The sequence below is a fragment of the Battus philenor genome, unplaced genomic scaffold, assembly GCF_028537555.1.
Source record: "Battus philenor isolate CCGP_79_NKW_IND1 unplaced genomic scaffold, ilBatPhil1.0.hap1 SCAF_5, whole genome shotgun sequence".
NCBI classification, from domain to species: Eukaryota; Metazoa; Arthropoda; class Insecta; order Lepidoptera; family Papilionidae; genus Battus; species Battus philenor.
In genome coordinates, this window is record NW_027181715.1 from 9,456,208 (window position 1) to 9,483,107 (window position 26,900).

The following is a 26,900-nucleotide window of genomic DNA, read 5'->3' on the forward strand; positions in this document are numbered from 1 at the left end:
ATTAAAATTTGAATTTTTATTAAAAATAAAGTATAAATAGTAATTTAAGAGCAAGATATAACAATATATTTATAAACTGAGATAAGTAGAAACTAAAACTTAGTTCAATTTAGAAATATCTTTTCAACTTTTTATTACTTTTTGAGTTGTTTGTTGTAGTAATAATATAATAACCTGCATAATACTTAGTAAACATGCAAAACTGTTCATTTTATTTGTAGGTTACATAGACTATGAAGATACTGATATACCGATTGTTGAGAACTTCACATATTTTTCATCTATTTTCGTTCATACGTCAAAAAGTGTCCTGCACTGTATTTGTAGTTTGAATTTATTTTATCGTAAATTGATCGTTTAATGAAGGTAAAAATATAATTTCATAAATATGTGTTATATTTTTGTTTCTTATTCCATGTTTTCCTATCTTTATTAAATGTTTTGAATAATTGCCTTGTTTAGAAGTATGACGCCATTTTGTCGCGCCGGCTGATCCGAAATATTATTTTGAATATTAATTCATTCTTTCGTTAAAAGCTTGAAATAAATATAGATTAATGTCGATTATGTTTGTATTACTAAATATATGAAGACTAGTATTTAACCGTATTAGTAGTATATGATAAATTAGCTGCAACAAATATATCGATTATATATTTTCATTTTGTCGGTAGAATTTTCTTTTCGATAATCTAATGAATACTTAACGCACTACGATAGATTTATGTAAACATTTACGTAGAGGTCTGGAGTTAAAATATTTTTTTTGTAAAAAAATATATGTACATTAAATTTCGCATTATTTGGACATCTAACGAAATGTACATTTGTATTCCGTGTTTACACAAAAGAATAGGCATACTTATTAAATTGTATAAAATTACTCTTGTACAGATTTCTCTCGATGAAATAAATTGTTAAAATGAGCAAATGTAATTTATACTGGTTTTTTTTAGAAGGGGCAATGAATGGAGAAATAAAAGTATAATGACTATATCAATGAAAGAACAAGAACAAATGCCCGGGGAGGTATGTATTTACTGGATCTCGTCCATAGCTTTGTCTATATCAATATGAAGTAAATAATATTTTTTCAGATGGCATTCCCCGAGGCTAAACTTAAGGCACTAGAAGAAAAAATTTCACACCCTCGTTGGGTTGTGCCAGTACTGCCTGAACAAGAATTGGAGGCACTGCTTTTAGCTGCAACTGACCTGGCTGTTAGTGGTATGTTTATTAAGGATAAATATCTCCCTATTTCAGTAAATAAACATTATCATATTATTTCTATCTCTAGGTCAAAATAGTTTGCTGACATTTTAAATCAATTATTTGAAATAAAAAACAACTGCATTACATTTTAAACAACACTTCCACACATTTACAATTTCATACATTTAAAACAAAGATTAAAATAAAAATGGAATAGAGGGTATGTCAAAAAATAAATCTCAATGTATGTAAATCTAAGAAAATATTTCAAACTTTTGGTATAGTAAAAAAAATTAAGGGGTAATATAAATACACTCATAATTTTATGGATATTTCCAAAAAAAGGGGCAAATTAATAATGGATTTCTAAAATACTAACCATATTTTTTTTAGATACAATATGTTAGTAAATGAACCTTTTTGAAGATAAGAATATTAATAGGACTAACAAACAAATAAACACATTAACTATATTTCTTGTGTACTGTGCACTAGATGTAGGATCTATAAAGTAATATTGACAATAAATTAGGTTAAACGTATAACAGTCTAATTCATTGTCTAATATGGATCTAGGCATAGTTAAAAGAAGTCAATGAGCAGTTTCAAAGGTCTACCTTTTGCACTTGTCTTCTCTCTAGTCAAATTTGCTGGTATTATTGAACAATACAAAAAAATTGTTTTGCCTGCCTTTAATGTTTTAATCAGTCTGTAATCATGTAAATATAATTTTATTCAATCTAATTTAGTCCAAATACATATTTAGACACTCTTGATATTTACCTAACACTTCCTGAAGAATTTTGATGACACTGCAACAATTGGAAAACTACACCTAACAATGTTATAAGGCAAATATATTGTCGCCTCGTGGTCCAACTTCTTTAAATTTTTGCTGAATGGCTAAAGATGTGTGTCTAGCATTGTCATGATGAAAGACCACACCCCTTCTATTGATTATTTCTGACCATTATTTACAATAATTTTATCAGCCCGGGGGTAAAAGCTCATAATAAACAATCCCCTTCCAATCTCACCACAGACATAGCATGACATTATTGTGAATTAACCCAGGTTTAGCCACTGTTTGCATACATTTCATACTTATAAAAACCTTAAAAAGTGAAAGGTTAAATTTTTACAGGTGAAGATTTAAACAATCCTTTTTGTCAGAGGTTTTACAATGATGCCCTTACGGTATCTTTCACCAAAATCTTAACTGATGATGCAGTTTCTTCATGGAAAAACAATATACAGCAATGTGTTCGTTCAAATTGTGAGAAACTGGTGAAACTTTGTGCCCTGAAATTAGATGATCCTAGATTTTTACATTTATTATCAATGGCGTTCAATCCTAATAACAAGTAAGGATAATAAAATATTCCATATAATTAATATAAAAAGTGAAATGTATATGCTACACTAGTTTTTTTATTTTAGATTTCACACATTTAATGCTTCTCGGACTAGTGAGGGTTTATTAGTTACACAACCTAATACAGGACAGGGTTCTGTTCAAGAACCTGAAATTTTTGCTAGATCTCAAGATCATCGTACACCTAGAGGATGGCTGGTCCATCTCATTAATGTGTAAGTATTTGAATTACATATAATATTGCAATAGTTTATTTGGTGTTTTATGAGTATTGGGTTAGAGCTTTTTTGGGTTCACTATGAATAATAATTATTTTGAGTGCTTTTATGAAAGCATTAAAGATTAAATCATTTAAAACTTGAATACATTGTTTTTAATTTTCAGAATGATGAATTTTTTAATATTTAAAAAAAAACTTTATAATATGCTTATGTCAGGGAAAATAAGTTTTTTTTTTTAATTATTTAAGTTTTAATCATTTCTGGTCATCGGCTTAATGCCGTTTAGAATTTTTTTCAAATCAAAATATGCAATAATTACTTACAGATTTGGTCAGACTGGTGGTTTTATCAAACTTAGGGATCGTTTTGAAGCTATAATGGGGTTTCAAAAGTGTGAATTGACAATGTCTGTGAATATTGAAGAAAAAGTGTTATCAGAAACTTCAGAAAAAGATTGTGATGAAACTAACAAGGGAGAGGTTACAGAAAATTTGCCACTAACTTCTGAAAATACAGAGGTGACTTTTTTTCCTTATACTTTAATTTAGTTGCTTATTGAATGCAGATATTTTTCACAATAAATTGTTTTTAGAGTACAATATCTTCTAAAAGTGAACCATTTTCTTCCTTGGAGCAGTCAATAAGCGGGGAAACACGAGTAGCAGCTGTCTGGCAACTTTTGCGACCTCTAAGTTTGTGCCATGATTTATTAACACCCCATACTGTAACTGTTTATCTTTTGCCTGTTTTGGTAAGTATCAAATTAACAATCCTTTGATTTATGATATTTTCACATTTAACTTATCAATATTTATTCCAAAAGGAATGCATACCCACACTATTGGAAAGCCTAACTGATGATGAACTGAAAAGAGAAGCCAGAGGTAGTGAAAATAAAACTGACACAGTTTCATGTTTGATTAGAGCATGTAAATGTGTCTCAATAAAAACACCACAGCATCACAGTCTCCTGAAGTGTAAGTATTAGCCAATTTAATTAATCCAATTTTTTTTATTTTATTTTAAAATTAAATATACTTTGTGTACATCTATATTCAACATTACTGTTTATGTAATTCATTGAATTGTTCCCTCCTTTACACTACTGTTAATATAAAAGAATTTGGTTTGTAATATCCAATGTTTCTTTTCTTTTTGTGTATTTTTATATACATTATTGTAGTATAGCTTTAGTCTGTCACAAATTTTCAATTCAATTAATATGCTTCAAAATTGTGTATTGATTTACTTTTCAATACTTCTCATGTAAAGTTTACTCTTAATATTTGTTAAAGTAGATTAATGTTGTTAATATTAGTATAAAAGTATTATTAAATGTTGTTTTATGAAAGAAAAATTTCAGTAGGCATTTATATTAATCATGGTCATAATCTGTTCGGTTTTTGAATGCGTCATTTTGAATATACATTCATTAGCAATTAAAATCACTTACATAGTTGAGAAATATTTTGGCCTCATGTATTTCTGAATTTGCTTTGTTTGTCACTCATTCATGAAAAGGGTTACTTCAAGACATTTTATTGCGTGTGGTGTTCTTAAACATTTTTATTATTGCAATACAATCTGAATTACCCATCATAATTATTTTAATCATGTTCATATTGTAAAAATAATTTAAAAAGTACTGTAAGATTTTTGTAAAAACACATTTGTCATTTTAAATATAGCAAGCGACGGGAACAATCAAGATTGAAAAGAAAATGAAGTTACAGCCATGGTCCTGTTGCAAACCCTGTAGCTGCTTAGGGGCGCAGTTTCATTTCCTCCCCTATGCTGCTACATCGTATGTGACTGTGGCCATTCATCACTGGTGTTTTATTACAAGTTCTGTGGTTTTTTTTTGGCATCGTTACATTTTTACTTACCAATGCTACTACTGTGAATATTATATTATATGTTTTTTTAAAATATCTGTCAAAATTGTATTTACTCAATTAAAATATTTTTATTTTAGCTTTAGAAATGTTCCGTCTTAAAATGATTTTGCGATTACTTCAAATGTCATCTTTTAACGGAAAAATGTCGGCACTAAATGAAATCAATCAACTTATAAGTACAATATCTCAACAACCGAAACCAGAATGGTTAACACCCGCAGTTATTACAGTAAGGATGAAATTATTACTTATGATTTGTTTATGAACTTGAAAAAAAGTGTGAATTTATTTACTGCACGTTTTTTGCAGAACTGGATTCGAGAAAATAAAGTTGTGGATATAGTATTGCGTGATTCGCTCCATCAGCCCCAGTATGTGGATAGGCTAGAGAAAATGTTAAGATTTATGATCAAAGAGAATTCACTAACTAGAGAAGATTTAGATGCAATATGGAAAGCTCAGCAAGGCAAACATGAGGCTATTGTAAAGAACCTTCACGATCTTTTAGCAAAACTCGCCTGGGACTTCACTCCTGATCAATTGGACCATCTTTTTGACTGTTTTAAGGTTTGTGGTACATATATTTAATGTACTAAAATTGTGATGTTTTAAATATGAACTCAAGTATTACTATTTATAAAGAAAACTAAACGAATTTAAACCAAAGTCAAACAAATGTTGTTGATGTTCAAATGTGATTGTAATTTAAAATAAACATATTTTTATTATTACTGTTCTTAATATTAATTAATTGTTCTACTATTGTATTTCATGCAGACACATGTTGTTTATCTAATAATTTAAAATTTAAAAACCATTCTTGAATGTAACAGCAAACTTGTACAGTAATATTATCAATTGATAATAACCATTCGTAGAGACACGCTCCACAGTCTTCTGTAAGTTTAAAATAATTGTATAACCATCTGCTGATATTTGAGTTCCTTTGATGTATGATCCACACGAACTGCTATGATCAGACTTGCCACTAAGATACTTTATAAGAAATATTGTGATAGTAATTGCCATAACAATTTTAAAAGTATTATATATTGTTCATTTAACAGGCAAGTTGGGCGACATCTAGCAAAAAGCAAAGTGACAAGTTATTAGAAGTTATTCGTCGATTAGCAGAAGATGATAAAGATGGAGTAATGGCTAATAAGGTAAAGAGGTAACAAAATAATCCTTTTATTTGTGACAAAATAGGTTTTTAATGTTTATGTTGGTTTTGTAGGTATTGGTTCTCTTTTGGAATTTAGCACACTCAGATGAAGTTTGCACCGAAATAATGGATGTAGCATTGGCTAATCTCAACAAGATTTTGGATTACAGCTGCAGCCAAGATAGGGATGCACAGAAGACATTATGGCTTGACAAGTTAGTAAAAAATTTTATATTTTTACTTGTATTATATTTAGTTCTGTTTCATTTAACTATATTTCTTTAATTTCAGATGTGTGGAAGAATTAAAGAACAATGAAAAATGGGTTTTACCAGCTTTAAAGATGATGCGTGAAATATGCTGCTTGTATGAGGCGGGCGGGGGTACAGGCGTGAGGCCGCATGTTACGCGACAGGAGTTGATCGATCGCTTGCAGACCCAGCATTCGCTTGTTATACTAGTCACAGATTCCCTCACTCACTACATGGATGGAGTTCGGAATAAACTTCTTGGTAAGCGAACACTTTTTATTTCACCAAGCTTTGACCAATAATTGTTTTAATTGATATTTGGTTGTTGGATAATATTTTTTATTTTTAGAAGAGGGGGAGATTGATTGGGAGAACTGGCTTCCCGACGGCAGGTATCCACACGCAGCGCAAGTTCACGAAAGACTAAGCTTTCTCAGATTTTTGCTTAAGGATGGACAACTATGGTTGTGTGCAGAACAAGTAATTAATAAACTTTTTTTTGTAGCTGAGACTGAAATGAAACAAAAAGACTGAAATTTTGCATTCTCATTTTCTTCAACCATGTACAAATTGTACTGAAACTTTGTGTTTTTTAAATTTATTTTAGGCTAAGCAAATTTGGATATGCCTCGCAGAAAAACCGGCACATTTAGGGGACCGAGAGGCCTGTTTCAGATGGTTCAGTAAACTTATGGGAGAAGAACCAGATCTAGATCCAAATATTAATCTGCATTTTTTTAGGAGAAATATAATGACGTTACCTCCTAACTTACTAACCCATTCGGGTATAAAATGTTTTGAAAGGCAAGTTGGTAACTAGTACACATTTATATTTTCCGGATTCAGGTTTATAGGTTCTTCTTAATTTATTATTTTTTCAGGTTCTTCAAAGCCGTTAATTCTAAAGAGGGTAAAATAAAAGTTAAGCGACGTAGTTTTTTATTAAATGACGCTGATCTCATAGGATTAGATTATTTGTGGAGGGTGAGTATCTTTTTTTTTTAAAACAGCTTATATATATAAACCTTAAATATAAATATGAAAGAGAAACATGCTTGTTACACTGTTTTACCGGAATCCTCATCATTTTTCACATAAAAAGTTATATGATGAATAAGAGTAAAAAAAATTGTAGCCCTCATTTCAATAGATGATTAATTTATTGGGAGTATTGCAGGTGATAACGGAATGTGATGACGATATATCAGCTCGTGGTATCGAACTGCTGCGGGAGGTGTGCACGTGCACAGGCCCACAACTGTCGCCCGCGCATCACCACGAGTCTTTTCTTACGCAGTGCTGTGCCAGGACACAACGTCTGCAAAAGGACATGGAACTGCAAGAAGGTATACATGACAATAAAATGAGCATCAAAGAGCTTTATTTTTATTTGATTAAATCAAAATAACAACAGAAAAATCCTGTACATTGACTAACTTCTTACCCATATTCTGGCCGGAATAATATTATGGTTAATTATTGTCATAAGTTGTCATATGTCATAAGTTTTTAATTTAAAGTACGCAAATAACTCGGAACTCGTTAAAGTATGATGCTTATGTACAGATACTATTTTCTTTGGGTTATTAATTATTGTTTTAATTTTATGTTTTTAGATGCATCTGAAAGTTGTACAAGAATGTGCAGAGTGATTCGTGCCATACAAGAATATATTAATGAATGTGATAGAAAATTTTCGGCTGACCGCCAAATACTACCAATCTATAGGTCCGGCAGGGGCCGACAATGTACTATTATAGTCAGATTTAATTTCCAAACAGGTCAAAGACAAATAGAAGATGTGGAAATGTTTTCACACTCTAATGAAACTTTACACTCCTTGCGAGCTGCAATACAGAGAAGGTAAAAAAAAAATTAAATAAAAGAGATTTTTTTTAATAAATCCCTTTTTCTTATAAGATAATTTGGTTTATTATTTCAGAATAAAATGTGCTTTAGATAGCAACATCAAATTGGAAATGTATGTCAACAAATTAGAATTGTACGTCAATGGAGAAATATTAGACTTAACGCATGATCGAAAAATTCTTTCGCAAATTCCATTAAGGGACAAAACTGTAATTATGGCCAAGGTACAATTAATGAAAATGTTTACAATTAATAATTATTTTGTGTATGTACATACTTAAAATTATTATAGTATCCCAAAGGACTGCAATAATTTCTGAGGACTTCGAACAATTATTTCAGCGTCGTATTTATCATATTTCATAAGTCAAGATACACACAAGCTTCATGAAATGACTCCCATCATTTTTGTGGCCTCACATCTGCAATGAAGTATGACACCTAATACTTAACATACAATTGCTGCTGATAAACAAATCTAAATCTAAAATAACTTGTTGGATTTTGCCACTTGCATACTGGGGCACAACGAGTTATTATATATGATACAACTTGGTTATTACATACAAGTTGTATGATTATTATTAAATTATATTATAATTATTCACCGTGGACAAGTTAACAACACTACATTGATCTCAAACTACTCTTATTTTTATTTCTATTGGTTTAATTTTTTTCTATTGTGTTTTATCATTATGCCTATTATTTGAATTTTAAAATTATTAGTATCTATTAGTTTTGCATGGGTATGCATTTGAGTACATGCTTATATGTATATTACATAATGAAAAAGCTTGTTGTCAGTAAACTCGTTACATTTATTTCAATATTTTTTAGTCTGTAAGATTTCCTGAAATTGTTAAATAAAAAATTAAAATGAATGGTTGTCTCGTCGAACTCCGCAACCATATCACTTCTTTTTTCAAGTCTATCATAAAGATTACCATAACCTAAAATAAATTGTTAATTTATTGTTAGGTGTACGATGGCCAAGTGTGCGGGAGCGGCGGATGCGGTTCGTCGAATGAATCGAGCAGCGATTCTAGTACGTCATCGCCGCCTTTGCCGCCTATACCGGAACATGCCTTGCCCGGCGTGGTAAGTTTTTATTTCAAATGTTTCAAATCTTGTCTTAATTCCTGCAGAATGCATGGTAATTTTAATTATTTTGTCTTTAGTTTTTAATATGTGCATAAGATAAACACGTTTTTACCGATTTATTTTTCAGTTGTTCGCACAAGGATCCTGGTACCTGCCTTTTATATTAGATTTAGAACACATAGGTATCACTAAAGGACATGCACAATTAACAGAGGCTGCACATCTACTTTCCCAAATCTGTCCCGCGCACAAGCAAACTGTATGTATGGGAAATTCATTATTGTGTTAATTTATCGTCAGTTTCCTCCTAGACTATATCGATTCGTGTTCTTAGGTCGAAAAACTATCGGAGGCTCTTTTATGTCGCGATGATTCTAAATTAAGGGATATGTTGTACGGACCGGCGCCGCCTACTGTGGCGTACAATATAGAGGTATGTTGTATATCCTTACCTAAACTTTACTAAACGTTAATCATAGAAAATTAATGACTTTTATTTTCGTGTAGGTTCTTCATAGTATGGTATTGCCTTCGTCAGAATCGAGACTAGATCGAAGTCGTAATTTTCAGTTGGCTTGTGTTAAGAAGGCGCCTCTCTTGGTTCAGTGCTTATCTGATAAAGACTTCTTAAACGGTGCTGCTCCTCATACTAGGAGGTAAATAATTTGTTTTACAGCTTTCTAACGTCATCTAATGTATACTGTGTCTATAGATTTTTTATGTGATCTTTTTGTTCCAGGGTCGGTTACTTGGCTTTGGTCCGGCTAACGAAATTGGTTCTTTATACTTTAGGTCATCTTTTCGAAATCTTGGCACCAGATGGGTCAGATACACGTATAGACAGGGAGTTTAGGTGAAAATTATATGAAACTATATTAAGCTTGACATATAAATGTAGTTATTGAAATAAACATAACTTATTTGGTTTTAGAATGGATGTTACGATTTTGCGCGAAGCACTGCAGACTGTATCAAATCACAGTTGTGAATTGATTGTAAAGGCTATAGCTGAAAAATTAGCAAACATGTTAGGAGAACAGGTGAGATATTGTGTTGACATACTCTTCATTAAATATTAGATTGTCTAATATATTACCAGCGCGATCGAACATTATTGCCTGCGAGGGCATGGGGTGAGTGGAGTGGTGACCCCAGAACCGATGAGCACATCGTAAGACGTCCCACTCACAACGTGGTTGACGGAAGACGCAGGATGCAGGCCGTTTCAAACTGGTCTTGTTGGAAACCTATGGGGGAGGCTCGTGTCTATCAGTCGATGACGTATGCATGATATAATCATTTTCTTTCTCTATCTCTTGACTTTGTAGTATCACTATGGAGAAACAAACTTTCTTTTGAGGAGTAGACTAGTTCTAATTGGTTGATGTAACGTGACGTTCGGATTTTTTTATTTTAGGATATTTTGGTTTTATTGCGACTGTTTCTTTTACCGTTTTAAAAAAGTGATGATATTATATTTTACTTGTTGTGTGTGATGTTGCTACTTGCACCCGCGCTTAATATATAATACATACAATTGGTAATTGTTAATTATATTGCCACGCAATCAGGCACAAATTAATAAATGTATACAATTTTTAATATTTTATTTGATACTAATTTATTTTCATTTATTTGTAGGTCATGACCAGTCGCGATGAAGGTGATTCCGTATCGTCGCTGGTATGGTGGCGGGTGCCAACGACAGCCACAGTGCGTGCCTTATATACGCTAGCCTTCCACGTCGCACAGCCTACTGATATCATTGGTGCTGTTCATCCAGATGATGTTACTTGTAAGTCAATGTGAATGGAATATGAAGAAGTCTAGAATTGCAAGGAATTAAATAATTGCAATATTTGGAAGATGTGTAACTTTTAATTTATATAACATTGTTTGCAGTGGTTCGTGAATGCATGGAAGTGGTTACTATTTGTATGGCACTAGGCGGTGGGCACCTAGAGACTTTGCTGAATGAAACTTGGTGGCAAGACACAGCTTTGTATTTAATGATCGACTGCCCCAACCCTCAGGTATAATTATAGTATAATTTTAGTAATTTTAGGAGGAATGATTTTTTAAATCAATTAATATTGCATGAAGAGGCAATTGGTTATTATTATTTGCTGCCATTTAATATATTGTATACCCTGACAGAGAATCGATGATTATAAAAATATTAAATAATGTAATGGTAATAGTTAAGGAATAAAATCTTTCCGAATTCGGATTAATATACGTTAAAATAAATTGTTGTTTCCATGTCCCTGTAGACTGTACTGCCTGTCGTATTTGAATAGAAAAAATAAATGAACATGATATATTTCAAAATGATCATTTTATACTAGGTGATATAAGGTGTTTTTTTTTAAGTTTTTTGCTGAGAAGTGTGTTTTGATAAAAAAAGATGTATTACACAGTAGAATTAGGAAAAGATACATGGTGTCGAAGATCGCACATTGTGGAGATTTTTGAGGAGAACTGTCTTGCAGTGGGCGTCTTGTCAGCTGATAGGGTGATAATGACATGGCGTGTTGTGCAGGTGCGGGTGTCGTGCGCGGAGCAACTGCTGGCGATGTGCGCATGGGGCGGCGGCGGAGGTGCGCGCGATGCGCTGGTAGTGCTGGGTGCAAGCGGCGTGGGCGGAGCGCGACTACAGCGACACGCGCGCCACGCTCAACAATTTTTACAACTTCTGTGCCGCCTCGTTGCGCTCGCTGGGCCAACCTCTCGCACACGCGACGATCTTGCATTTGAGGTATGTAAAATAATTACTTTCAATGTACTTTCATTTTCAGAAAATTATGACTATGTCATCTATGTATATCTATACGATATATGGATCATTGTGGGGTGGAGGTCAAGATTTCCATTCAAGACAAATGTGTGTATATTAAAGAAAAATAAGAATTTGCACTTAAAAGCTTTTATCGTACGAGTAACTTTATTGATAAGAGGAACCTTTCATTTAATATTAGGAAATGTGTGTGACACACTGTGGAATGTAGAAAAATGTAGACTTCCGATCCAAATGAATAAAACTGCGATGACAAGAATATTAGAGACAGAAATTAATTCTAAGTGTTTGATCTTTTTCATAGATAACGTAATTTAGCTATTTTTTGCTATAAAATGTTTTTAATAATTTACACCACATAATAAAATCAATTATCTGAGAAAAAATTAAAAATCTTTACCAACAAAACTGTATGCTACTCATAAAACTAAGCAACATTCTCAATTTCAGGTTAACTGGTTGCGGAGTATGCAAGCAAATCCAGACATACTTGATGATACTCTTTTAGAAGGCCACCTGAATCTTACGAAAGAATTATTCACGCATGTTCCAGCTCAAGTGAAATACCAGTACGGAGCACATATGGAACACAAAGATGCTGGCTTAGTAAAAGTTTGTAATTTTATCTTTTCTTTTATGTAAACATAAAATTTTCCTGTGCCCAAATCTTTCAATTTCTATATTATATTCTATTTTTTATAAATTATATATTCTATATTTTATTAATTGAGGTTAACTAATTTATTTAACAGAAAACAGTCAGTTTAACAAAGTGGGATTTCAAGTATAATTTTTATTTAAAGTAATGAATATTCAGTGTAAAATCATGCTTTATGTCATGTTTCAAAACAAATCCCAAATTGTTAGTAATAATTTAAAAACTACTGTCATTAACAGTATATTAACTATTTGTTTCACAACAGGAAATAATGACAGAATTCTTATGGCCGTACTCCTGGGCGTGGTGTCACATGGGCGAGGGTGACGGCGAAGGCGATAGTGAACCGGAGGCACCGCTCTGCCGAACTCCTGGTGCCACGGCGGCCGCGACGGATTTGTTGCTCGCGCTAGTGCACGGTTGTGTACCGAACATGGCCGCCGTAGCACACCTTCTGGACTGCATGTTTTACAGTGGTCTGTACAAGTATCATATATTCTACAGTTTTACTGAAGGTTAATGTATATTTTTTTCTTAATGTAGTGTCTGGGTCCATCGTGAAGAATAGCACAACTCCCGCTTTTCCTAGGATATTGTAAAAGTTGAATAATAGGACAAAATTCTTCACTGTGCCAGTCCCATGCCCAGATGCAAAAGAATGATGGTTGGTCAGGGAGAAACTACACCCAGCTGTTATGCTAAATATTATTGGGTAGTGATCAAGTTCATTTGCCCTAAAAGTCTACTAGTGCTTGAACGCGAGAACTTACCACTTAACAATTTCTCAAGAAAACTCACCATATGGAAACATCTGTGGACAATCCTTAGCAATGAGCATAACGACGCGAGCAGGCTGAGGTGGAATGCATAATGCTGCATATACCTAATACCAGATTTCATGTTTTGAAGTAAATATCGTCCCATTGAGTTTGTTTAGCTTGTACTTCTCAGGTTGGGAGAATTTGAATGTATATATTCTTTATATAAAGTTTTAAAACAAGTACTAATTAACATAATGATTTTTTTCGAAATGATTTTCTACATACTTTTTAATTATATAAATACATATTTAAACTGTTACTCAAAACTAACAGACAAAAATACCCCATTGGCCGAATGGGAATACATGCCATGCGTGGGTCCACGGCCGCCTGCCGGTTTAGTCGGTCTGAAGAATGCGGGCGCTACTTGCTACATGAACTCCGTGCTGCAGCAGTTGTACTGCGTGCGCGCTGTACGTGACGTTCTGCTTACCGTCCAAGGTACATATCTTGTTTAATAAATAATATTCTAATTGCACTGCATGCCATTATGTCACTACAATTTAAGTTTGGTAAACTCTATTACTATTCCATCTGCAATTTTGGAATCGTCGACAAAAATTCTATGTTTCATAAAATTTAGATCACGGTAAGGTATTTAGCCTTATTGCGCAAAGAGCAGCTTCCTGTTTTACATACATGTGGTTGTGTGGGGGGGGGGGGGGGGATCGTAACCTGCAGGGCAGCGGTTGGTGCGGTTTTCAAGCAACTGTATACCGTCACGCACGCCGCTGGAGTCTTTGTAGTTTTGTCCTTGCGGTTACATGATTTACTCTGGGCTACCATACTAGGCGTCAAACCTAACAAACCAGTGAGAACTATACTAGTTGGAAATCGTAAACGCTAAATCGCATCGGGTCTATGTAGAAATTTTATATAAAAATTATATGCGAGATTGTGTACCTGAAATGAAAAAGTAAATTTATACTAATTTTCTAAACGTTGAACCAGAAATATGTCTAAAATACGTGTACGAGTTTATAGATCACTTTGTTGCAATAAACACATTGCCGTTAGTGGTTCTATCAATTGTTCTATTACAGTTTCCATTTTCATGGTGAAGTTGATTTAACCTAATTTTAATTTAGGTCACCTATGTAGATGCTGTATGCAGTAATCCTGTTAGTGACTTTCTTTTCCAGTACTTTTGAACTTTTCAAAAAATGCTTATCTTTATTATATCTGTCAAAAAGGTAATTAAAGAATGTTTCTTAGGAGCAGCGACTGATCTCAATGAAGATTTCTCTGGTGAAATCCATCATCATGGGTTAATGGAAAATAACACCGAGGTAAATTTTAATTAACATTAACATCGAGAAACAAACTATTTGGGAATAACTCTCATTAGTTAGCATGATAATTTTTCTGGTTACAGAGTAATGGTGACTATAATATTACAATATTAAAGCAAGTACAAGCTATTTTTGCACATCTACATTACAGTAAACTGCAGTACTATGTTCCAAGAGGTTTGTGGGCACATTTTCGGTATGTATCTACATTTTATCATATTTTAATTTTTTTATATTGTAAAGATTATAATTGTTTAATTTTTTGTAGTCTTCAAGGTGAACCAGTGAATTTACGCGAACAACAAGATGCCGTCGAATTTTTTATGTCCCTCGTGGAGTCCCTCGATGAAGCATTAAAAACATTAGGCCAAGAACAATTAATGGCAAAAACAATGGGTGGAACATACTCCGATCAGAAAATTTGCAAAGGTTGCCCCCACAGGTGTTACAAATAACTTTACCATTTTTTTATCTATAATAAAAACTAATTGAATACTTATCAAAGATTTCTTTACAGGTACTGTAAAGAAGAACCATTTAGTGTGGTGTCATTGGATATTAGAAACATGTCCCGTTTACAAGAATCACTAGAAGCTTATGTACGTGGTGAATTATTAGAAGGAGCTGATGCATATTATTGTGATAAATGTAGTAAAAAGGTATGTTATTAAATATATGTTATATAATGTATAGAAAAGCTAATTTCATGAAATAAACTGCAATTAATAAATATGATAACATTCACAGGTAGTAACTGTAAAGCGACTATGTCTCAATAAATTGCCACCAGTACTGGTTATTCAACTTAAACGGTTTGAATATGACTTTGAGAAAGTGTGTGCAATAAAATTTAATGACTATTTTGAATTTCCACGAGAACTAGACGTCGAACCTTATACAGGTATGTATGATTCAAATTCTTAGAATTTAAGAATTATTGTCACTTAGTTATATATTTTACGAAACAGGTTTAAGCTATGATATGATTTATATGAAGGAAATGCAAGTGTGATATACATTTATTGCATATAATTCTTCTGTAGTATGTATTTTTTTATCTGTTTTAGCTTGGGGCTTAGCTCGAGCTGAAGGTGATGCAACTCTATGGGATGGAGGCGAAGAACAGACGCTGGAAACACATTACCAGCTTAGCGGTATAGTTGTGCACTCTGGACAGGCTTCTGGTGGCCATTATTATTCATATGTTTTGTTAAGGTAAATGACTTGACATTATTATTTTTCAAAATATAAATTGTCAGCATACAGCTTTATGATAAAACATAACCTATTACAATTTCGTTATCATGTTATAGTTTGTTCTAAATACTTATATTTTATGTAGTCTTCAAGTTGCGTTTTATCTCTGTTAATTCTTTAGTCTACCACATGTATTAAATGTTATAGTTTGATAAAACAATAAAATGCAAATACCATTCTTTTTACGAGTTTTTTGGCTAAATATAAATTTGTGCTATTTTATACAAAATTTTATAATTTTTATGTATATTTTACATAAAAAAATTTGCAGTATGCTAATTACCAAATTTTATCTATTTGTAGTTATTGAGAACTCTTAACTTATAAACACTACATATTCTGTGAGCTCTGTTCTGTTTGTTGATTGCTTTCAGACCAATCATGGCTTGTGATATAACAACACGTTAGCTTATACCTTCCGATAATTGTTAAGTTAGTGGTCTGTTGTTTTATTTACAGGGACAATGGCAGTGCGGGTGGACGGTGGGTAAAAATGGACGACGGGGACGTATCAGAATGCGCCATGCACGACGATGAAGAGATGAAAGCACAGTGCTTTGGTGGCGAATATATGAGTGAAGTGAGCAATTATTACTATTTACTTTTTTAATTACTTCCATTATACCCTTTTCCAATTGTAATCTCCCAAAGACGTCGATGACTGTTTTGTAATAATCGGCTTTTAATGATTACTCCCCATCAACAATCTTTAACATAGTTTTAATGACACTAATAATTGCTAATAGCTTTATATGGACTTATACCTATATGTATATATGGATTACTACCACTACATTTTAGTACAATAAGTATAAATTTAATTTTATAATATTTCAATACATTAAGCTGAAATTATTTATTATTATATATTTATAGTAATTTTTCTTTTATATTTCAGGTTTTTGATTCAACTATAAAGCGGGTGTCATATAAAAGACAGAAAAGATGGTGGAACGCTTACATGTTATTCTATACTAGAAAAGACACTATCGAAACGTCAACATTAGAACATACCATGAAAAATTTGACTTTGAAGTAAGCAAATTGACCTTTATTATGAGGTTTATATACACATATATCTCTTAAACTATCTGATGGCGATAGAAAAAAAATACTTTTCATGTATTAAAGTTGTTTGATTTCGTTAATTTATAATTGATTTTGTAATATTTATTGAATAGTTAACAACAACCAAAAATACTTTTTTACTACAGAGAAAGTGTCATTCCGAAACCAATATGGCAATCGGTGCGTCGGAGTAACATAGCATTCTGTCATAATCAAGATCAATTTAGTCTCGAACATTTTAACTTCATGAAGAAACTGTGCTGCATGCGGCTACAAGTGCTCCCCGGCTCACAAAGCGCAGTATGGGTAGGTTTATTAACTTATTGTTTATTAATTTCCTTTTTTAACATATAATTATTATTTATTTTAAATTTTAGGGCCCCGAACATGAAGAAATGTCAATGTTAGCTGTTCAATTAGCAACTAAATTCTTGTTTCAAGTTGGTTTCCATACAAAAAAAACTTTGCGTGGCCCTGCATCCGATTGGTACGTATATTTATCAGCATTGTGAGAGTAAATATATTGTTCAAGACTATTTATATTTTTATTTTTTTTAGGCATGATATATTGTGCCAGCACTTGAGATATTCACAAACTGTTCGAGCATGGTTTGCATCAGACCTCTTCAAACATCCCCACAGGTGATTTTATACATGAAATTAACTCATATTGTGTACATAAATATCACAATAATTATAATATAATTCCTAGATTGACTTGTAGAGAATGCCTAATAAGCATAAAGTGTAAAGATTAAATACGTTTATTCAACATAGGAACTTTTAACAGAACTCTTATTGATCTTCAACTTATTATCTATTTATTTATCTAATCAATATTATTTTTGACTCTACTCTGCTTCGCAAGGAGAAGAAGCAGGAAGTAACTCCACAAAAACACATTTTTAATAAAGTTTAAGACAGATTTATACATAAAGTGTATTTATCAGAGATAGCCAAAATGAAATCAAAACAATTAGGCGATATCTCTGCCAAGGATTCCTATCAATAAAATATCCGTTTATTAAATAGGAAGGTTTTCGATCAATAATCGATCGATATTTTTAATATAGGTTTTGAATTTGGTTAATGTTAAGCCAATAACGTTTTGCGGCATTTTATTATAAAATCTGATTCCGTTTATTACAAATTAGTAAGAGACTTTTTGCAGTCGACACTTTGTTACAGCGAGTTTTCCACGGTGTCTTATAAATACACTAAGGACGTCCCGTCTTTTTTTCGTATTTGTTAAGTTTGTTGTATATTTACAAAACATTATTATAAATATGTTGTGAGCCTAGTGTAAGAATATTGACCTCTTTAAATCGATTTCTCAATAAGATTTGCGGCCCTAAGTGTGCGAATCTCTTGCGCGTAAATGGCTCGGATGGTTCTCTTTTGTAAAACAAATACATTTCGAAAAAACCGCGCCAAAGTACCAATGCATCGGATATAATGCTGTTGAAATAACAAACACTATCCTAGCAGTATCAATATGAGTAGTGTTTTATATTCCTAGTGGCATAAGGTGCAGCACTAAGCCCTTAGAGACTCTGAGTGCTGCAGCGCTACAGACTCAATGTGAGGCCTCCATTGAAGTTTAGAATCGCCTGTGACACCCAGGGACCGGTGTTCATTAGAATCTACATATAATACATAAATAAAAGAAAATGGAAGTTAATAATAGTAGTGTATTTTTTTAACATAACACGTTCGTTCGGGGATCCCGGGAGTGGCGGGGCGTTTTTATTGTGCTAAATATTTTTTGTTCACGTTCCTGTCTTTATTTCTCTGTCTCTCCTTACATTCTATACAATTTTTTACATTCGTTACTATTTTTGTCAAAATATCATATACGCCACATTATTACGACAACAGGGAATATGTATAACACGGTCCACTGAAAGGGATAGAATATCTGCGAAAATAATAAATTTTGAATTAGGCAAATGTTTAACAACTGTCTTGCCATTACATCAAGTATTATTAATAAAATAACAAATTATGACAGTGACAAGTGTAAAAAAGGTATTTATATTCCTAATCTAATACATTCTTCGACCATTTAGAAACTAAAGTAGTGGTAGCCCAACGATAGAGCACTGAGACTTGCGATCGTAGGTCGCCGGTTCGATCCAAGGATACATGTATGCTATACAATTCACACTTTAAATTATGGATTGCCACTGCGATCGTCAACCCGCCTGCCAAGCGTGGTGATTATGGTATATCCTCCCATATAGATATGTTTCGGGGGGGCTTTCTCTCGCAGTGGGCGGGCGTCTTTGGACTGGTAGCCCGTCCACGATGTATAAATCAATACGACTTCTCTAAAATGAATGAAGTGTTTACAGTATACATGCATAAGGAGGTACTTATCTGAATTAGATAGGTTCTGATAATAAAGTAACTGTACAACTATCGACTCAGTTTGTTACTACTTCTTGTATTGTATTTAGACATAATATAGTTGATAGCGTAGATTTTAACAATGGGATAAGAAAATAAATGTATTGTATAATTTTAATTACCAATAAGAATAAAATGTAATATTTTATTTTCAGATTGTGTGATTACTTACTGTCCTGTCCTTCAGCAGAAGTCCGTATTGTGTTCATGAAGATCATAGTTTTTTTGGCGCATTTCTCCATTCAAGACCCAACAGGTACTTTTCAGAAATACATATTTAATGAGTTTTGTAGGTGTATAAGAAGTAAATAATTATAGACCCACACCAAAAACATTATCAATTTCCAAAGTAATGGAAAATATTATTAGCTTTGTTATAATCAGTATGGCTTAAAAATAAAATGGTCCCCTGTAGAAATAGTTTTTGCGCTGAGCATTTTCATAATTAGACCGTATATACATAATTAAAACTAATACTATACATAAATTAATAAAAAAATTGCACATTGCTTTTACTTGTCTTTGTTCCGTAATAGACGGTTTTTAAAAAAAAAATAACCATCGTAGCATTAGACTAATAACTTAACTGTACTAACGCAAGTAACATTTGAAGTGTAAATTATAGTAATGTGGAACTAAAAACAAAACTTAATAATATAATGTAGACTGTTAATTGCGTATGTGTTAACTACATGACTCATCCCCCCATTTATTTATTCATGTCTGCTGGTGAAAGCCCACTACAGGGTATAAACCTATCTTAAAGATCACCTCGATGACCGATCTTGCGCTGCCCGCATTCAGCGATTTCTCGCGACCCTATGTCGTTAGGTCATCATTGTCCGTTGTACAACAAACACTCGGCCGGTATAACAATCCATCTTGCGAGTATTACACAGACTATCGCCAGATTCAACGATGCGGTGAATACGGCAATCACTGAACAAATACTAGCGTACAACCCGAGGTTGGCAATATGGCGTGGAGATGACGAAGCGGTCGCAGTGAGAGTTTTTAAAAAAGTCCTAGAGACATGCAAAAAATTTTCGGAAATGTTAAACGTAAATCGAAAAACAAAAGGAATGGATTCTAATGTCTGTGTAACATAGATCCTAACAGTTGGTCCACCTAGTGGAGGGTACTACTCGCGCCGCGTCTGCCGTCGTAATCACCGCTAGCTAACCTTTTGGCCCCAACGGCCATCAGCTGCGCAAGCGATGTGACCCGCCCACTCACACTTAGACCAGTAATTATTCGAGATACTTTGATGACCGTGGCTCTTCTACGATTTTCATCATTTCTGATTTATCCTGAGCGTAGCTCTCCATTGTTCTATGGATGAACTTGAGTCATCTTTCAAGGCCCCCCCATAAGCGATCACATTGGTCAGACTTTCGTCTTCAAGCTGCCCATCCGACCCGATTTCTTTGATTCGGCCAGTGATCCACCATCCCTCCTTACAAGTTATTAATATGTTCACGTTATCGTTTATACACAGTAAGCAGTGGTTGGGGATCGTGGGCGTCGCGTGAAGAAGCGAAGTCATTGTCGGACCAAGTGGTATGCGCAGCGCGCGCGCTGGCCGCACCGCACCACACGGATGCGCATGCGCATCGACACCTTCCGTTACTTTTCAATTTGTTCCACGCATACGCCGCCCTTGGATACAATGAGAAACAACAGCTGCTGCGCGTAAGTATTCATGTGTTATTATAACTATCCAATAACCATCATAATATAATTATATATGTATATATATATATACACACACAGAATATTTCATTGTTTTTTTTATTTTTCTAGCTGAAAATTCTCGACATCGTTTTAACCATCTGCATCGACGACTCTGCTTCTTCCCTCGGAAAATATCAGTATCCTGAGTCAGCCAAAATACATCAAGTATGTGGTTTAGTACATTTTAATGACATACCTAATTTAAATGTCTTAGTTTTTTGACTACATTTAATTTCGAAATATCGAAACTTTTTTTCACAAATTCGATACTCTGTTTATGTTTAATTACTAAGGATATAATTACATTAAAGCTGATTCCATTTCTATTTCTACCATATTCCAAAAATTCGACAAAAATATGGTCAACGTCAAAGTCCCTCTGCATGTCTGAACAAATATTGCGAGCGGCGGCGGCGCTTTGCAAATCGCGATGGGTTCCGAAAATGAAATATAACTTTTAATTTTATTGATACGTTATAGTTAGCCTTAGTAAGTTAGTTGTTAAAATCGTATACAGGTGGTTTGCGTACTGGTCCGATGCTGTGACGTGAGCGTGCGGTGTCAGTCTGCGAGTGCAGGCGAGGTCCCGTTGCCCAACCCATACGCCGAACCACAGCCTGCTCATCACGCCCACGTCCCGCGCACTCCGCTATCGCCAGTCGCCGCGGATGTTCTCTACAACAGAACTGGGTAAACACCTAAAAAAAAATTCTTTTTTTTTACCTTAACAGTAGACCAAAAGGATTGACCATTGCCATGGGAGATGCCGCCGTAAAATATAAAGAGTAACATGTATCTTCACTAGGCCGTGCATTATCCTTATGTACGAGCTATATCATCAACAATATAAAATTCTTTTGAGATTTTGACTATGTAATGATAGACGTATGGTAAGTCCCTTAATCTAATTAAAAAAGATAGTTGTAATTATTATTTTCAATCGACTATTTATTAATTATTTATTTACTATTTATTAATGTATTATTATTAGTATATAATGCATGATTGTTTCAACCAGAATATAACAAAACTACTCTTATTATCCAGCACATACATGAAAAAACTAACCGAAGAGTGCTGTGGGTGCGAGGAAGGAGTCCGACTGCTACAGTTTCTGTGCTGGGAACATGCAGGCTGGTCTCGTGCTGCTCTCGCAGAATTGTTATGGCAGATGGCGTACGCTTACTGCCACGAGCTGCGGAGGCACGCAGATGCGCTCACAGCGCTGCTCCTCATGGAGGATAGCTGGCAACAACATCGGATCCATAACGCCATTAAGGTAAATTGTTTCTTATCAAATTGAAGTTACAGTGTGCAGGCCGCATAAAATGTATAACTGGGTTTTTAAGGTACTGGAGTCATTTTCAACTGGTCCTGTAAAAATATATTTAAGAGACCTAAAATGATTCCTACTCAATTTCAAACTTGATGTAAGAGAGTGCATCAAATAGTTTGTACTTTATGTGTATATTAAAATATTGAAAATAATGTAATCAGTACTTGACACATATTCACCATCACTCTTTCCAATGTTAGCTGGTTTCCAAAGGTAGATTGAAAATAAATGTTTTAAAAATCGTATGATCCATTTCACACTATTGCGATACGCTTCAATTGCATCTGCTAAAGTATTATTGTCTTAAAATTTGTGTTTATATTTATTATATCCTGTCTGGAGTGCAGGTTTTTATAATTAGTTATATTTTTGTAATTGTTTGTATTATGGGTACTTGAGGATGTGTCACTGTAGTGTATAATAAATGTTGTTTATCAGAGCCATAATTTTTATATTTATGGAATCTAAGAAGTAAGCTCCTAAAAAGTGCAATATATTTATATTTAATTTATATATTTAAGAAAACGGTTGTGAAATATTTTCTTATCTTCTTTATTATATGGCCACCATTTATATCGCCTATTTTCCTTCACCATTTCCTCCTGAACAATGTTTTTACAATTCTCACTTTATTTTGTTTGTGTATTTTTTAAAATGTCTGCTTTGTGATTTTTATTTTCTTTTATTATTATAACTTTTATCTAATTCAGAATTTTTATTGTTTATTTCTTCGATTTAATGGATCTGGAATATTTTCTTGTCAGTTGATGATTTATCTAAAAATTGTTTTTTTTTCTATTTGTATTTTTTTTACTTCATTTCAAACAAATGCAAGCTTATCTTTTAAATTAGAGGTTTTTATCTATTTTTGTATTTATAACATGTATTTTAATATATATATTTTTTAATATGTTTTAATTATGTATGTTTGACACGTTGACTACCCGCTTCGTCCTATTTCCATTCTATGACTGTCTTGAATTATTGCACTAAGTGATAAGACCGCCCATTGGTATATTTTTATTAGTTAATATGTATCTATGTATTTTTCTGATGTTTACGACATAAACTATTAAATAAAAAAAATAAACACTTGTTGTTATTCAGGGCGTATCGGAGGAGCGTCCGGGATTACTGGAGACGGCTTTACGAGCGCGTGGTCATTACCAGAAACGCGCGTATGCTTGTGTGAAACTGTTGGTAGGCGTGATGTGCCGAGCGCCCGTCGCCGTGCGCGCGGTTCACGCCCAGCCAGACGCGCGCCGCCGGTGGCGCCAGCTGCTCGCCTGGCTGCAGGACGAGCTCGACCGCGTATGTAACGTTGACTTTTCTCTCATTTAATTGACGTTTGCACTGTCAAGTCATCTCGATGTTTTTTATTAAATTTGGGCAACGACCACTAAGTTTTTATGTTATATAAACCGTCGTCATGTGATAGAATAGTCTGTTTTCGTTTTTGTACATAATTTGGGAGTTGTTATGCTATGTATGTAAGTGGTTTTCATATAAACCAGCGTTAATTTTTATACATTTTCATTAAACTGTACTGTAGTATTGTTTTCGCTAGAACAATACGAGGCCAACATCTAATCATTATGTAGGGCACAGCCTTTGTTTCGCATCACGGCCAAATTATTAACGCGAAGGATAGGGCTAAAGACGCGTCGTTGATATAGACTTCTCTCTCCCCAGTATTCAGACTCAATCTTTTAGCACCAGTGTGGACGCGGAGGAAGGGGAACCCTCCTCTGAACTGTAACCCACTAAATAGTTGCTTCCGAAGTACACTCATTAAGCCATTCTAAAGGGCATCACACCAACCTTAAGGATACCTTCTTGTTTCGCCTTGGCTGATGATGATGATTTTTCAACATCCTTTAATTTTCCTTGGTAGCGCATAAGTCTTACAAGTCTAAATATAGTTTAAATATTATAATTGTTTCTGTTTTGAAATATTTGTGTCGTTAGATATTTAACTCAATGTTTTGCTCCAGAAGTATGGTCCCGGCGGATATGGCTCCTACGGCACATGGTCTCCACCTGGCACTTCAAATGAAACATCTAGTGGATATTTCTTAGAGCGAAGTAATTCTGCACGGAAAACACTTGAAAAGTAAGTTACGTAACTTCGTTAACATTACCGTTATCGGTATATTTGGTGTTTGTGATGGTGCTAACTAATTTTATGTATTTCATATTGCTACTAAATCTTTTTCGTGATTTTATTGAATTAATTGCATGCAGTGACTATAGTCTCTACAAGATTATAACCTTGCTACAGCACAAACATAACGGCACAAAAATGTTTTCAACAGAGCTTACCAGCTATGTCCAGAAGAGGAAGATGAAGAGGACGAAGGGCGAGAAACAGCAGAGGGTTCCGGATCCGGGGAGGCTGGCGAGGGAAGTGGCGAGGACGAGGAAGGGTTAGAAGAGGAAGAACCTCCAGCACGCAGACTCCAGTTGGCTCCGCCTACACTCGCGCCGAGCTCGGCCCCCGCCGCCCCCGCGAGCCCTGCGCCCCGCGACCCTCTCGCCGGCCTATGAGCGTTGCGCGACACCTGCGAACCATGCCTCTAGTCTGCCTCTACATAAATATTTATTTTATCGCTACCCACTGTTTACAAAACACTGGGTTCACCAAACGCCACTTGCATGCAACTACTTAAGTGTGAATACAATCGTCGAAATACATCATGCATAGCGACCGCTAGCGATTTTTTGGGTGAGTCTGTCGAGCCGTTTAGTGTAATGTAACAGGATGTATGAATTGTTTGGAATAGCCTCGCGCCCAATCATTATTTATTTCACTTAGAATGATTTGATACCGTTACTAATTAAAGGCTCATCTCGCTGCTTTGTGTCGTGCACACGGATACATATTAAATTAAATCAATTAAAAATATATTTATGTAATGGTTTTATCACCTCTTATCCCAATTATGTTTACAAATTGCAGGTTTTCAACAAGCGAAATTTAATGAAATTCTTTTAATAATTGTGCATCTTTACTTCGTTACTATTAATCTTTCAATAATCCATATTTTAAAATAGTGCAAATGATTATCATTTCTTGTCATTGCTCTCGGTATTACTACAAAAGCATTGCTGAGAATCATGGATCAGCTCGCCGAGGCTGCGTCAAGTATTACGGCGGGCGTGGTGTATTTGTGTGCATGGCGCCGTTGGGCCGGTCGGCAACGTGGTTTACGCTTAGCCGTAGTTTTGTTCTGTGATGTTAACGATATATGTAAAGTTTATTTACGAGGGCATTTATGATTAAGTATTACGTTGAAGAGTTAATTTCGCCCCTATATATTAACGGACGAGTCCGATGGAGCTTCGATATTATCGTCTATTGGGAACGCTCTCGTTATCTTTGAAGCTTCATCGAGCCGGAAAATGCTTTTGTTTATTATTTATGTAACTTAATGTTCTGCTTTAAAAGTACCATAATATTTATTTTTTCTAATTAAGATTATTCGTAACCTTATCCACTAAGAGAATTTATTTTCTATTTACGCATAGCATATTAAAGTTTAATTATTGTAAGGAAGTATAATAAAGTGTGTAACTGGATTAAATAATCATGTGTTGATTTTCAATGCAATATAACATTACACCACACTTAATAAGTTTAATTCCTTCAAGTCACAAAACTTACGTCTTTTTTAATTTTTTTAAATATAATAGTTTATTTCTGTTAAAGTAAAAATGTGTATCCTATTTTTAAACTATCAAACGTCTGAAACAAAAACCTATGTATCATGTAAAGAATGTAGTATTAATATATTTTTAAATAAATTACTAACACCAAATTATGAAAATAAAACGGTTGCAGTGTGTCAATAACACCAAAATTTTACTTAATATAAATGGACACATGTATTTCAAAAAAATAATCAAAATTCATTGCTTTTCCCAGAAATACAGAAAGTTCAGATTAAATATATATGCGTGTTTTTTGATTAAGTGAAATAATGTTTCACCAAGGTTTTTTTTGTTACGTAAAATTTTACGAAGGTTATCTTGTTGACCTCGATACAGAAACAAAAATATTGTGTACAAATTCATCGCTATCTTTTTGTAGTAGTTTTTTTTTTCAACAATAATGTAACGAGATTCTCTTTGTTCAGCATTTGTCTTAAATATGTAAAGCAGTTCCCTTACTCTAAAAATATAAAATTTGTACTTCACATAAGGCCAGAGTAATAAGGTTTTTTTTTACGATTAGTTACCACACATCACTTTAATATCACATGTCCGAGCTGTTACTAATAATTCTTACTATATTAACTTTTGTCGATATGAAAAAATCAAAACTGTGGCTTTCTGGCACTTATAGTAGGCGTTTTAAATAATTCAATCTTTTGTAGAATATCAGCGACAAAAAACCTAAATTTGTTAAAAATCAGAATGAAATTTTATATTTG

The 26,900-nt window shown here is 33.7% G+C and overlaps 1 protein-coding gene across 3 annotated transcripts; it reads left to right on the top strand.

The window, feature by feature from the left end:
• Positions 1-283: 283 nt before the first annotated feature.
• On the top strand, positions 284-26,419 carry faf (ubiquitin carboxyl-terminal hydrolase-like faf). 3 transcript variants are annotated; one of them, XM_068772972.1, is made up of 50 exons: positions 284-366; positions 957-1,029; positions 1,098-1,227; positions 2,357-2,576; positions 2,653-2,802; positions 3,134-3,326; positions 3,401-3,559; positions 3,632-3,785; positions 4,784-4,935; positions 5,016-5,273; positions 5,774-5,872; positions 5,944-6,086; positions 6,163-6,383; positions 6,472-6,602; positions 6,730-6,926; positions 7,004-7,106; positions 7,300-7,468; positions 7,739-7,985; positions 8,065-8,215; positions 8,973-9,092; positions 9,223-9,354; positions 9,430-9,528; positions 9,603-9,751; positions 9,835-9,948; positions 10,027-10,135; positions 10,737-10,890; positions 10,998-11,128; positions 11,638-11,853; positions 12,343-12,504; positions 12,816-13,026; positions 13,645-13,812; positions 14,587-14,660; positions 14,747-14,859; positions 14,932-15,105; positions 15,181-15,322; positions 15,411-15,564; positions 15,731-15,878; positions 16,380-16,500; positions 16,819-16,955; positions 17,135-17,294; positions 17,366-17,475; positions 17,547-17,630; positions 19,553-19,653; positions 20,896-21,089; positions 21,201-21,296; positions 21,649-21,821; positions 22,179-22,410; positions 23,575-23,778; positions 24,462-24,580; positions 24,783-26,419. In XM_068772972.1, the coding sequence occupies exons 2-50, from the start codon at positions 988-990 to the stop codon at positions 25,012-25,014; spliced, it is 7,452 nt and encodes a 2,483-aa protein (XP_068629073.1). In that variant the 5' UTR covers positions 284-366; positions 957-987; the 3' UTR covers positions 25,015-26,419. The 3 variants fall into 3 exon arrangements, with proteins under 3 accessions (XP_068629073.1, XP_068629074.1, XP_068629076.1); XM_068772973.1 differs by having other exon boundaries at positions 24,465-24,580; XM_068772975.1 differs by having other exon boundaries at positions 6,475-6,602.
• Positions 26,420-26,900: the final 481 nt, after the last annotated feature.